This window comes from Labeo rohita, chromosome 22 (assembly GCF_022985175.1).
Source record: "Labeo rohita strain BAU-BD-2019 chromosome 22, IGBB_LRoh.1.0, whole genome shotgun sequence".
NCBI classification, from domain to species: domain Eukaryota; kingdom Metazoa; phylum Chordata; class Actinopteri; order Cypriniformes; family Cyprinidae; genus Labeo; species Labeo rohita.
In genome coordinates this window covers 32,364,954-32,380,556 of record NC_066890.1, presented here as the reverse complement: position 1 = coordinate 32,380,556, position 15,603 = coordinate 32,364,954, and the positions used below count along the sequence as shown (strand labels likewise).

The 15,603-nt window shown below is 32.7% G+C and overlaps 1 protein-coding gene across 4 annotated transcripts in view; it reads right to left on the bottom strand.

Moving 5' to 3' along the window:
* nfia (nuclear factor I/A) overlaps window positions 1-15,603 on the bottom strand; it is a 180,274-nt gene that overhangs the window by 45,039 nt on the left and 119,632 nt on the right. The window contains exons 6-8 of one of the 4 annotated variants that reach the window (XM_051095173.1): window positions 14,439-14,566; window positions 11,343-11,393; window positions 342-470 (exon numbers count right to left, since the gene is read on the bottom strand). In XM_051095173.1, the coding sequence (XP_050951130.1) occupies window positions 342-470; window positions 11,343-11,393; window positions 14,439-14,566 (308 nt within the window). The remainder of the gene's footprint in view (window positions 1-341; window positions 471-11,342; window positions 11,394-14,438; window positions 14,567-15,603) is intronic. The other 3 variants (XM_051095174.1, XM_051095175.1, XM_051095176.1) reach the window with 3 other exon arrangements.

Here is a 15,603-nt window from a genome sequence, read left to right as displayed (position 1 = left end):
AAAAAATCCCAGTCCATATCCACATCGTGTTCTTGCGCATTTACATAAAAGTTAAACTCCACCCAAATTGGTTGCATCTTCAACTTGTAAAAACTTGTAAATAAAAAAAAAACATCTGGATGCTTTGACACAACAAGTTGCTGTCAGTGTGAACACCCCTTCATATGAAGTCCATTCAGACTTCAAGTTCCTGCTCGTCCAGTCTAGTGTTACAAAGGGGAAAGTGTGGGGTGTGAAGGAAACTGGGATTTGAAGGATTGTGGGAGAACTGCTGGCTGGGATTAGGGGCTTGGGGAAGAAGAGTGGTGCAGTTTGAGGAGGATGGGGTGTTGGGACCTCACCTCTGGGTCCTGTAATGACAGGTCGATGATGGTGTGTGAATGCCGTTCGAGGGGAAGCGGTCTGCGAAGGCACAGGGCTGCTGAAACCAGACTTCTCTGACTTCTTTAATGTGGTAGGCGATGGCATCCCTGGCAAGAATGATTGATAAGTGCAATTTAATAACGCAAGGTCATGGAGATACAGGCTGGCGCAAAGGAGAGAGAGTGGATAGGAGGGTTGGGGTGGTTTGTTTGGGTGGGTGGGTGAGTGGATGGGGGTCAAGACAGCAGGGGAGACTGTGAGGCCCAGCGGGTGGCATAGGATACACTACATGGGGCCGAACGGTGACTCTCTCCCAGTGCAACGCAAGGTCACGCGAGTATGTAGTGTATTGATGTCTTGATGCGCACTAGGCATGACCTCATGACCTTTCTCACAATAAAAGTAAGCGTTATTCATCTTCTGTGTAAGTTTGTGCATGTAAAAAGACTCATGTTGTGCATTCTGAGTCCAATCAGATTTTCGAGGGCGAACTTAAATTAATATCCCGGGTTCAGCACAAGCTCACTTGACAGCATAGTATTGATTACCACTAAAAAATTATTCCCTTGTTTTCAAAAATATGCGCTACAGTGAAGCACTTACATTAGAAGTAAATGGGGCCAAACTGTAAATGTTAAGATACTCCATGAATAGTAAACAATGCTTTATCATGAGTTTTGTATGGGAAAAAAATCTACATTTTGCGTAACCAATTGTACAATTTTTTAAACCTAAAAACCTAAAAACTTAGGTAAAAAATGATTTAAAGAACTTTAGAACTTAAGAACAGAAAAATGAATGTGGTATTTTTTTCGTTGTTGTTTTAAAGAAAAGGGATGAGGCAAAATATTTCTTACGGTGATCAACATAATGCCACAGATGCTGTCAGTTGAATACAGAACGCCTAAAGATGGATGGTGATGGGGAAAATAATACTTGTATTGTTAAGCTTTTGTGTTCTCTTGCAAAACCTGTGTGTTCCCGCGAGAAACTTTGCGATGGTTCGCTTGCAAAATTATTGCGTCCCCCAAGAAACATTGCGCTTGTTTGCAAAACTTTTCCGTTCGCCCACAAAACTTTTGCATTTCGCAGAGAAACTCTGCTCTCTTGCAAAACTTTACCATCTCCTTGCGAAACTTTGAGTTTACTTGCAAAAGGTTTGTATTTGCACAAGAAATTTAGTGTTTGCTCACAAAACTTTGCTGTTTCTCCAAGAAACTTTGCGTTTGTTTGCAAAACTTTGCCGTTTCCCAAAAAAAGGTTTGTTTGTTCGCAAAACTTGGTAATTTCCCCCAAAAAAACGTTCCATTCGTTTGCAAAACTTGGCTGTTTCCCTGAGAAACTTATCATTTGTTTTCAGAACTTTTTCATTTGCCCAAGAAACTTTGCGTTTGTTCACAAAATTTAGCTGTTTTCCTGAGAAACTTTGCGTTTGTTCAGAAAACTTTTCCATTTCGCCAAGAAACTTTGAGTTTGTTCACAAAACTTTGCCGTTTTCTAAAAAAACTTTGCGTTTGTTAACAAAATTTTGCTGTTTTTCTGAGAAACTTCACGTTTGTTCAGAAAACCTTTCTATTTCGCCAAGAAACTTTGAGTTTGTTCGCAAAACGTTGCCGTTTTCTAAAAAAACTTTGCATTTGTTCGCAAAAATTTGCTGTTTTCCTGAGAAACTTTTTTCACGTTTTTCAAAACTTTTCAACACGTTTTTCAAAACTTTTCAAACACGTTTGTTCAAAAACTTTTCTATTTCGCCAAGAAACTTTGAGTTTGTTCGCAAAACTTTACCGTTTCCTAAAAAAACTTTGTTTGCAAAACTTTGCCATTTCACCAAAAAGTTGTTTGTTCGCAAAACTTTGTCGTTTCCTAGAGAAACTTTGCGTTTGTTCACAAAATGTTGCTGTTTTTCTAAGAAACTTCACGTTTGTTCAGAAAACTTTGTTCATTTTGCCAAGAAAATTTGCATTTGTTCACAAAACTTTGCAGTTTCCCCAACGTTTGTTCCGAAAGTTTTGCCGTTTTCCTGAGAAACTTTGCGTTTGTTCAGAAAACTTTTCCATCTCGCCAAGAAACTTTGCCTTTTTTCACAAAACGTTGCCGTTTCCTAGAAAAACTTTGCATTTGTTGGCAAACTTTTGCCATTTTGACAAGAAAATTTGCATTTGTTAGCAAAACTTTGCAGTTTCCCCGAAAAACTTTAGTTCGGTCAAAAAAACTTAGCTGTTTCCCTGAGAAATTTTGTTAAATTTGGAAACTTTGCAGTTTCCACGAGAAACTTTGCATTTGTTCACGAAACTTTGCAGTTTCCTCCCAAAACTTTGCATTTGTTTGCAAAACTTTGCAGTTTTCCCGAGAAACTTTGAGTTTGATCCCAAAACGTTGCCGTTTCCTCAAGAAACTTTGAGTTTGATCCCAAAACTTTGGTTCACTTGCAGGACATTTGTATTTTCCCCCCAAAAAACTTTGTCCCCTCACAATTTTCCCTGAGAAAATTTGCATTTGTTAGCAAAACTAACATTTTGGGGAAATTTTGCGGTTATTCACGAAATACTGTGTTTCCTCGCAAAACTTTTGGATTCCTCCAAGAAACTCTGCATTCGTTCACAAACATTCCTTCATTTTTTTCCCCATCACCATGTCCCCTCAGGGGCTGTGTAGTTGAGCGTAGCTTTGAACCCGTAATATTTCTTCAAAGGACTAATAGTTTTTCCCATTTCTGATTTTTAAACCGTTGGTTCGAATTAGTGGCGATGAGTACGAGGTTAGTTGTTAATGATAAAAAATGGCGCCTAAAAATGCAAAAACAAAATCATAAGGACGTTTTGAAAGTATCTTATGCACCTTACCCGTGGGCTAGCGGGGTGAAATGATGTAGCGATGAGCGAAACAGGAAGTGGTAGAGAAAAAGAAAGAGAAAGCTGAACAGACATGGAGGGAAGAGGAGTTAGGGATGCAAAGCACACAGCATTCACATTCACAGTCTGCCAGGCGGCAGTGCTTTGGCAGGGGTTAATGCGAGCAACAGTTCAGATGCACAGGCTAACATGAGCTAACTGAGAATGACTGAAGTCTGTTAGTGCATGCTCAGCCACGTTAGTTCAACTCCTCCCTCCGGCATTAGCGCTCCCATACTGCCTCGCTTCACTCTACCTCTCGCTCCGGGGTAAAAATAGACAGACGTGAGGGAAACCCATGGCCGATTAGCCGCTTGAGGTTAGGAATGCAAATTGATAAGAATGAACTGCAAATAGAAGGGGCAATTAGGAGGCACCGCTGGGCCATTTGTCACCCGGTCAAAGCGTTTAGTCCATTCTTCTGCACTGGGACAGGATATAAGCGCTGGTCTTATGTCTTATTTCTCTCCGAGAGCAGTCCACTCACACCCCCACCACCCCTGGAGGAACAAGTTCATCCAGACGCTAGCAAATGACTTTAACCAGTGCAATTCAATCATGTGTGGCTAAAGCTGTATTAATGGTTTTAGCCGGCAGCCCTCACTCTCCTCGCGCTGTCCACACATCTCATTTTCGTTACACTGTAGCACTGGTGTACGGGACGACCCCCACACAGTGCCACCACACTTATTATGAGCCAATTATGGTTAAATGAGTCGATCTAGTCAGATTTTACATCCAATAAACCATTTATGCAGTGAATTTGATGGCGCACAGAAGTGGACTAAAAATTTAAGGACGGAATTCCATTCCGGAATTGTGAAACTGTTACGTTTAACGGTTCAAAATTTTATACTGATCCACCTATTAGTATTTTACATAAATTAATTAATTAATTAAATTAAATAATATTAATATTATTTATATTATTTAGTATATTCTGTATCACTTTTATTAGTATTATTAAAATATTATTAAAATAATACATAATTTATATTAAAAATGTAAAATATTGCAGAATATCCTTAATATTCATAATGTTAATATTTATTAATAAAAATACTGAGTTATTTTTCTAACATTAATAATAATCAGAAATAATAATAATAATAAAAATGTTATTATTAAATATACAGATTTAAATATTGCAGCATACAATATCCTACACAAAACAATATTAATGTTAATATTAATAAATAATAATGTTTGACTGCCTTTTTTACGCTAATAATACTAACCAAAACAATATAATATTAAATGTATTATTATTAATAATAATAACAACCACAAACTGTTTAAGGTGTTCCACTATCAACTTGTTTTTATATATGGGGAGGTAAAATGTGCAGATGAATGTGTTTTGGAGCATCTTTGTGTGCGTGTGAGTGATTAGAAGTCATCCTTGGTTTCTCCAGCCCTCGCAGACTCCTTCCCCTTTCAGGCGCAAGAAAGAGAGAGAAAACAAGATGGAAAGAAAGACAGCATCTCTTCCCAGCATCAATGACCATTAGAGATTGGCTTTGTAATTTAAAAGGATCACTTTAGGGTCATGGAAAGGTCAACTACGAGGTCAATGAAACCAGGAAGAGATGGTTGCTACTTCAATACGAAAATGGTAGAAGATTTTAAGGAAGAAGCCATCAAGCACATTTAGCACAGCTTACCAATATTTTCCAGTCTTCATTCATCACACACACATACACCGAGTGCAAAAATTCCCCATTCAGCTGTTCTCATTTTCTCCTCACACTCACAAGTTCAGCGCAGAATGCTTCAGAAGATCAATTTCAATGAGTACGCTGACAGAGGTGGAAGACAGAGCGGAGTGGAAACGTACGGTGCCAATGGGACGCACCCATCAGATGGACGTAGAGCCCAGAACAACACAAACACTACTCACCCGAGACCATGACACAGACGAGGGAGACACGATGACAGAATAAACAGGCAGAAAGTGGTGAAAAGGAAAGGGAACTAAGGATAACAGGATGAGAAGACAAACATGGGGATGAGTCATACACACCGTCACAGGCCGCTGCAGAGCTGCTATTTTGTTAACGTTAATTTTGACTTTAGTTAATCTGAAGTCACATTCATTGTCTATCATTTTGTGCATTCTGAGCGCATTTAAAGCCAACTGATTAAGTTTAACATCAAATTCAACTTCATTAGCCGTTACCTTGTCACGTAAGAAAGCTAATTTTATTTTACAGATATTATTAGTTCATCTGAAGTCACTGATTGCCTGTCCATTTTTTCATGTTCACAGGGCAGTTGCAGCCAACTGTACAAGTTTAGCACCAAATTCAACTTGGTTAGCAGTTAGCTTGTCACGCCAAAATGTTATTTTGCTAATGTTAATTTTTACTTAACGATATTTTGATATTTTAGCTCATCTGAAGTCACTTTGATTGCTAGTCTATTATTTTTTCACGTTCACAGGGCAGTTGAAGCCAGTCATTCAAGTTTAACACTAAATTCAACAATATTAGCAGATAGCTTGTCGTACAAGAATGCTATTTTGTTAGCGTTAATTCTTACTTATCGATATTTTAGTTCAACTGAAGTTGTTTGATTGCCCGTCCATCATTTTTTCATGTTCACAGGGCAGTTGAAGCTAATCGTTCAGGTTTAACACAAAATTCAACTTCATTAGCAGTTAGCTTGTCACGCAAAAATGCTATTTTGCTAACGTTAACTTTAACTTGTCAACATTTTAATTCATCTGAACTTACTTTGATTGCCTGTCCATTATTTTTGTAATGTTAACAGAGCAGTTGAAGCCAATCGTAAAACTTTAGCACCAAATTCAACTTCATTAGCAGCTAGCTTGTTGTGCAAGTATGCTATTTTGTTAGCGTTAATTCTTACTTATCGATATTTTAGTTCATCTGAACTTACTTTGCCTGTCCATTATTTTTGTCATGTTCACAGGGCAGTCGAAGCTAATCGTAAAATTCAACTGCATTAGCAGCTAGCTTGTTGTACAAGTATGCTATTTTGTTAGCGTTAATTCTTACTTATCAATATTTTAGTTTAACTGAAGTTGTTTGATTGCCCGTCCATCATGTTTTCATGTTCACAGGGCAGTCGAAGCCAATCGCTTAAGTTAGCACCAAATTCAACTTCATTAGCAGTTAGCTTGTTGCACAAGAACGTTATTTTGTTAACGTAATTTTGATTTATTGATATTTTAGTTATTCTGAAGTCACTTTGATTGACTGAAGTTTGAGAACAATTAACATAATTATTAGAAGATTACTTCAAAATTTGAGAAGAAATAATTGAAATTCAATAATGATATGATAACTTGCAGCATCCAGCCTGAGGTAGCTGGTTTGTTGCTGGTCTAAGGTGGTCTGCCAAATCTAACTAGCCTGACCAACATCTGGACCAGCTAATGCCTATGTTTGGACCAGAGAGACGCTATATAGGAAGCTGCGTTCTTCGATTGAGCTTTGGATGTGGTTCTAAAGAAGGACATTTCTGTGCCTGTAGAGTGGGGAAGTCCAAAGAGAAAACAGAATGAAACCTGTGGGCTGGCGGACAGTTGGCTTTGATTGTGTGTGTGCAAGTGTCTGTGTTTGCTGTGGACGGGGTCTGATGTCTCAGAGTGAGTAATGAACACTTGAAAAGGTTCTGTCAGTTGGAATCAAAGCCCGGCCGTAGTCAGCACTTTCCTTTCCGAGGCGTTATTACACACTGGGTACCGGTCCTGGCCCGATTCTCCTCTTCCCTCCCTTCCTCCTTCCTCACGGCTGACAAATTGACGGAACCCAGACGGGCGAGGAGGCAATTCTGTATTGAGTGCGTCTCTCTGCTGCTCTCCATCGCTCTCGTCCTGTAGCGCTCTCGCCGTCCCCTTCGGCACATCAATCAGCGCTGGCCCGGCTACAGTCGGCAGTGAATCTACTCAAACCAGTCTCAACACGCTTACTACCATTTACAGGTGGCTTATTCATTATTCAAGATATAGATATAATTACTGCTGTCTTGATTGCTCTTTTATGATGCAACTAATTACCACACAAAAACGGAAGGCACAAAGTTACGCAGAGTATGAAACACTGAGCTCTGTTAATCTCAGTGTTCTATCATATTTTTTTCCCCCCCTTATAAGGTTATTTTTTGAAAAATGTGATATATATATATATATATATATATATATAATTTGAGTAAAAGTGTAAAAAATTACTATTTTATCTATATCTAATTTTTGCAAATTAAATCTTTAAGGAATTACTAATTATATATTTTTTTACATTATAAAATACTGAATAAATGTAATTATATATTTCTATGTCATGTGATATATATATTTATAATCTACATATTTACATTATTTTAATCTCAGTTTACCGCTCAATTTTTTTAAATGATTTAACATTACAACATCACATAACATGTTTATTTATATATATATATATATATATATATATATATTCCATTTAATTGTACATATAAATGTATTAAAATATTATGCGTTCATATAAATCCTATGAATTACTATGGATATTTTTTTCTGTTTATATCAAATATAGTGGATATATCACTATATATTATTATATATTATAATATATATATTTTAAATAAATATGAATTTATATATTTAGATATTTTTTGATGTTTTATATATATACATATATATTTCAAAATATTTAAACTATTTTAATCTCAGTTTACTGCTAAAAAACTTAATTAACTTTATGTTAAATATTACAAATTATTTAACATTATTTTGTTTATTAAATATACATAATTTACTCATATTTCAATTTTCTGATGTTAAATGTGTATATTTTTATTAAAAATATAAATTCATATATTTATATGTTTTTTAATGTTATATATATATATATATATATATATATAATTAATCAACATATTTAAACTTTTAATTTCAATTTGCAAGTTTAATTTCATTTAACAAGTTAAATAATATATATTCCATTTAACTGTACATATAAATGTACACGCAATAATACTAATATTATTATTAGTTCAAATAAATCCTATGAATTACTATGCATATTATATATTTTTACCTCTATATGTATAGTGGAAAAAAGATACATAATTTAATCATATTTCAACTTTCTAATATTAAATATATGGACATATTTGTATGATAAACATAAATGTATATATTTATATATTTTTTACATTAAAAATGTATATATTTTAATTAACTTTTTGATATTAGGATGATATTTATTTATATATATTCCATTTATTTATACATTTACATTTTTATCGCTATATATATATATATATATATATATTATTAAAGATTTATTAACATATTTTAACATTTTAATATTTAACATAATTAAATGGGCATATTTTAAGTTTTTTAATTACACAGTTAACTACCAAAAACTTGTATGTTAAATATTACAGTTTATCATAATTTATTATAAAATTATTTATTAAAGTGATTTTTATATATATATATATATATACACTTGAAAAAAAAGAAAAAAAAAAAAAGGAATTTCTTGTACATTTTTGTAGGTGAGAGGTCATCGGAGTATGACTGTGGTTGTCTATGTGTGCTGACTCTCTGCTACGTGCGGCAAACAGAATGACGGGTAGACGTCACCCCGTAGCCCCTACACCGGCCTTTCACCTGACACCCGCTACCTGAGCCATGACAAGCACGCTGCTGTCGCGGACATACTTTAGAAAGGCTGGCTAATTTTAAACACACAGCGAAGGTCTCCGCTATCAAATAAAGATAGGAGCGGCCCACACACATATATAAACACAAACACACATCCAACACACTTGGGGGACATTCATGGAAAAGGAACAAATCAAACAGATGGCAGGCATAACAAGAGCTCGAGATGTCACAGTTGTTTTGTCGTTCAACACCACGGCTGAAAAATGGATGAAAGTCGCTGATTGGACGAGAAATGTGATCCCGTCATGGGCGAGCAAGTGATCGGGAGGTCAAATCGCACTCACTTTCGCTCTCACCCTCTTCGTTTACTCACACATTCCCTCTCACATTCGCGCAAACACACACTGGAACAGACTCTCACTTGCTTGGTGCCGACGCAACTGTGAAAAGCACTTGATAGTGAGACACAGCTCTAAGTCAATAGCACCCCACCATATTCTCCATTTGTATTGCCTTTTTTCACCTTTAAATATATTAGGGATGTGCCAGAAATGTGGACTAGTCAGCTAATCGTCCAATAACCAGGTTGTTGGTTAGTAAGCTAAACAAAGTTAATCTATAATTTTTTTCTTTTATTTTTTGGATTTAATAAACAGTGCATGTGATTTAAAGGGGATTCATTTAGAGGTTAGTTATTGATTTATACAAAAATAAATATAAATTAAAATAATATAAAATAAATAAAATTATATATGTATAAATTAAATAAATATATTTAAAATATTAAATAACAGCTGTTTATACCAAAATAATATATATAAATAAATAATTATAATAATATAAAATAAACGTAAAATTATATGGATCTACATATATATAAATTAAATATTAAAAATATTTAAAATGTTTAAAAACTGTAGAAAATATTTTTACAAAATAATTTAGATTAAAATAATTAAAATAAATGATAAGAATTAAATATGTAATATATAAATAAGTATACATATAATAACACATACACATAAATATATAAAATATATATATATATATATATATTTACTAAAATACTTACAAAATACATACATAAATAGAAACTATATCAAATGGTGAAAATATATAGATATACATATATGTATAATGTAAAATCACATGTAAACTATATTTAAAGTATTTATAAAAAAATTTATTAAAATAAATTATAACAATTGAAAATGTACTATATATAAAAGCATACATATAACACAAATATAATATAATACAAATATAAATAATTAGCAAATAAATAAGTTTACTAAAATTACTAAAAAGTTACTAAAACAATATTTATATTGTAAATTGATTATATTGTATTATAATATTTAATAATTATAATTAAATGAATAATTTATATTTAAATGTATAAATTTATATTTATTAAATATTAATACATATTTATGTATACTATATATATATATATATATATATATATATATATATATATATTTAATACTATATATAATATATATATAGTAAATATAAAATAATTAAAATTATATATCTATTAAAAATAAAATACTAAAAATATTTATTTTAAAACATTTAAAATAAATTCTAAGAATTAAATATATAATATATAAGTATATTAATTGTGTGTTTAATATATATATATATGTTGTTGTATAAATATAAACAATATATGTGTATATACAATACAAAATATTTAAAATATGACATTTAAGTAAATATACAAATAATGAAAATTATACACACATATTTATAGCAAACTATTAAAACAAATATAAAAAATACTTATATTAAAATAATTAAAATGATTGATTTAAGTATTTATATATATAAATATATTTATAAATATAAATATTTATATATAATATAATACAAATATAAATAATAATAATATAAATAATTTCACTAAAATATTTACAAAATACATAAAATAAATAGAAATTATATCAAATAAAATCAATTTAAATGAATCAAATGTAAAAAATATATTTAAAATAGTATATAATATATGCAACTATACAGGACTCCCATCCAAATAGAAAATCCATTGTTTTGCACATCCCTAATATAATTATCAAAGTTTTCCCAAACATTGCATCCTCAAAAACACAAAGACACGTCACTTTAACGCAAACATTTCCAGATGCACCGTTGATGAATGTGGATGACGTCATGCACACATACAAATCATAGGGATATCATGGGACAAGGGGTGCATGTCGTTTCAGGGGGGACAAAAACATTCTCCAGGTTTTCCGTTCCCCTTTTTTTGCGGTAAAGGTGGTTGGGGGGGGAGCAGGTGGGGGAAAATCGTTCGAACAGAACAACAACAAAAAAAATAAGGTACGAAACAACAACAACGACGACAACAAAACTAGACGGCACAATGGACGAGCTCCTTTTTTGGGTGGGGAGGGAAGGTGAGGTGTGGAAGGGTGACAACATTGATGTAGCTTTACCTTGTCTTGAGATGAACGAACTAGCTAGCGAGCCACGCAGTTTATATCCAGCTTTGAAAGACAAGGAAGGAGGAGAAAGAAACAAGGAGGGACAAAAGAACAAAAAAGGCAGGGTGAATAAGAGGTGTAGTAGAAGCAAATGTGCAATACCTCAGCAGTTCAACCATTCATGTCAGATATGATGTGTCCAGAACCTGCCGGACAGTCACACACTCACATTACACACACACACACACACACACACATACACATACACACACAAACAGATGACATCTTTTTAGGGTTTTTGTTTCTAGAACTCCCTTCACTGTCTGACTGTATTCTTCTACACGTCTGTAACCAAAGCCGCACGTCTTTTATTGACAGACAAAGGATCTGGGGATATTCCCATTATGATGTCAAAAAGCGAGGCAGAATTACACAACTGAAATCAGCTGCTGTTTGGAGAGAATAAACACTACTTTATTTTAAACGTAGTATATATATATATATATATATATATATATATATATCAAGTATATATTATATTAAATAATATAATAAATAAAATGTAATAATATATAATTTATAAAAATATTATATTTATTAAATACAAATATTATATAATATAATACAAATATTACATATTTTATAATATTTAAATATTACATTACACATATGTCGATCCTCTTATGTAGTTAAATGTTCCAGATATGTAGTTAAATATTTCGACCCATATTTATCAGGTAGAAATGATCAAGCGATTAATTGCATCTAAAATAAAAGTGCATATTTATATATAAACATAATAAACATATACAGCACACGCACATACTGTATTATGTAAACAAAAACCTTTATTTTGGATGTGATTCATCTTTTGACAGCACTAAAATGATATGTATTATTAAATTGTATTTATTATATTATTTTAGTGTTGTCAAACGATTAATCCATTAACCCATTACATTTACACTAACTGAAAAAGTTACACCACTTCTTACATTTCAAATAGAGTAACTTGTAATCTGTAACCTGTTACATTAACACTCACTGAAATAGTTAGACTACTTGTTACATTTCAAACAGAGTAACTTGTAATCTGCGACTCATATTTCCACGAACTGAAATAATTACAGTACTTGTTACATTTCAGATAGAGTAACTTGTAATCTGTGACTCGTTACATTTACACTAACTGAAATAGACTAATTGTTACATTTCAAACAGAGTAACTTATAAACCGCGACTCGTTATATTCCAACTAACTGAAATAATTACAGTACTTGTTACATTTCAAATACAGTAACTTGTAATCTTCAACCCATTAAATGTACACTAACTGAAATAGTTACACTACTTGTTACATTTTAAATAGAGTAGCTTGTAATCTGTAACCTGTTACATTTACACTAACTGAAATAGTTACACTACTTGTTACATTTGAAATAGAGTATCTTGTAATCCATAACCCGTTTCATTTACTCTAACTGTAATAGTTACGCTACTTGTTACATTTCAAATAGAGTAACTTGTAATCTATAACCTGTTACATTTACACTAACTGAAATAATTCCAGTACTTGTTACATTTCAAAGAGTATCTTGTAATCTGTAACCCGTTACATTTACACTAACCGAAATAGTTACACTACTTATTACATTTGAAATAGAGTAGCTTGTAATCTGTAACGCATTACATTTACTCTAACTGTAATAGTTACACTACTTGTTACATTTCAGATAGAGAAACTTCTAACCTGTAACCTGTTACATTAACACCAACTGAAATAGTTACGCTACTTGTTACATTTCAAATAGAGTAACTTGCAATCTTCAACCCATTAAATGTACACTAACTGAAATAGTTACACTACTTGTTACATTTCAAATAGAGTAACTTGCAATCTGTAACCTGTTACATTTACACTAACTGAAATAGTTACACTACTTATTACATTTGAAATAGAGTAGCTTGTAATCTGTAACCCGTTACATTTACTCTAACTGTAATTTACACTACTTAACTGCAAGTTACACTACTTGTTACATTTCAAATAGAGTAACTTCTAACCTGTAATCTGTTACATTAACACCAACTGAAATAGTCACGCTACTTCTTACATTTCAAATAGAGTAACTTGTAACTTGTAATCTGTAACCTGTTACATTTACACTAACTGAAATAATTACAGCACTTGTTACATTTCAAAGAGTATCTTGTAATCTGTAACCCATTACATTTACACTAACTGAAATAGTTACACTACTTAGTACATTTGAAATAGAGTAGCTTGTAACCTGTAACCCGTTACATTTACTCTAACTGAAATAACTACACAATTTAGTACATTTCAAATAGAGTAAACTCTTTAACTGGAATTCAAATTTGAATCATTCAGTTCCTTAAATTATTTGATTCATAACAATCTGATTCCTTGCTTAAGCTCTGACCTGATCCGGCTGTAATATGTGACGCGTGTTTGCTTTCTACCTCTGTCCACTATGCAGCGTCAATTTTTTAATATCGAGGGCGCGCGAGACTTGATTGAAGACGCTTTGGAGCGGGACAGATTTACGGTCCTCTTCTCTGTGGCAATGCGGCGAGCTTCACAGGACACACGTACGCGGTCCGGGATGATTCAGCACTCAAACCCACACACATACGGGACCCTTCGTACATTGTTAGCGTCATTAGTAGACACATGGATATGGAGTTAAATGAGTCTGTATCTACAAGCCATCTATGGTTAACTTCTGAGATGGACTGAGGGGGGGAAGGGGGCAGACGGCATAAATCTTTCGAAAAGAAAAACAAATGAGGTGCCATTTGAGTTAGAGGGTGCCATCTCCGAAATGTCAGACCCGGAGAGACGGATCAGAGATGCTGAAGCCCCCCAAAAAAACAGAAGAAGAAGAAGAAGAAACAGAAATAATCCCCACACAGCTGTTGCCGTCCCACAACCAGCGCACACCACAGGATGCACAAACACACACGCACACACAGCAGATCCGATCGCTCGCTCTCCACCCGCAACCCCACAGTGTGTGAGAGTGTGAATATGTGTGTGTGTGTGTGAGCGCCAGGGGGAGGCTGGCTTTCAGGGTGGACGGTTACCTGGCTCTACTTCATGCCAGCTGCTGGCTTGGCTGCCGCTTCCAGGCGAGCGTCCCTGACCTGGGTAGTAGGACTCCTCTCCCGGGCTGTCCACCTCATCCTCCATGCATTTGATACGCTTTGCAGAACTGTGCGACACAGAAGAGATAGAAAGATGCTGGATAAGTATCGAACACAATTCATTCTGCAAATGTGTGGTTTTTCTCCCAGCATGCTTTGTGGTGCAATGTGGTGGACTGTAGTCTGTTTGCATTCAGATAGATGCTATAGGTAACATTAAACTGCATTCAGAATGCATGTAATGTATTAATTTGATGTATTATAGGGCCGAGGCTTGATTTTACTCATTAGGATTTGATTGAAAAATGAAAGGTGTGTTATGAAGTCATTTATTAATATTGTTTTTTTTCCCCATCCACACTATGGAGGACAAAAAAACACTAAAATACTATATAATTTTTTTTTTTATTTATATATTATTTATATATTATATATTACATTTTCTATTTTATACTTTAATTTATTTCTATGATTGACTTGAGCTAATACAAAAAATCTAATAGAATTTTATAATTTTAATTAACATTAATTTATATATATATATATATATATATATATATATAACATATAAAATGTATGAAAATAAATGTTAATTAAGTTATATGAACTATTATTAATAAAAATATGAAACACAAAATACAGTATACAAAATAGAAATATGTCATTGACAAATTGTTTGATTTTTTTAAAAAAACTATTCATAAATGTATTTTACATTTATATATTAAATAAAGAAAGAAACAAAGAAACAAACACACAAGATAAAGTATCTTTTAACAGTCAATCATGAAATATATAAATTTATAAAATATAAAACGCAATATATAATATATAAATAATAAATACATAAAATATAAATAATATATAAAATGTAATATATAATAGTCATCTTATATAAAATATACAAATATAATATAAAATTTACAGGTAAAAAAAAAGTATTTTATTAAAAAGATCAATAAATGTGTTAAAACATCTTTTAGAGAATGAAATCACAAAATATATGAATATAAATAAAAAAATGCAAAAAAAAATACAATCTATGGATAAACTTACAAAATGCATTCTATATAGATGTGTTAAAAGATGTGTTTTGACATACTAC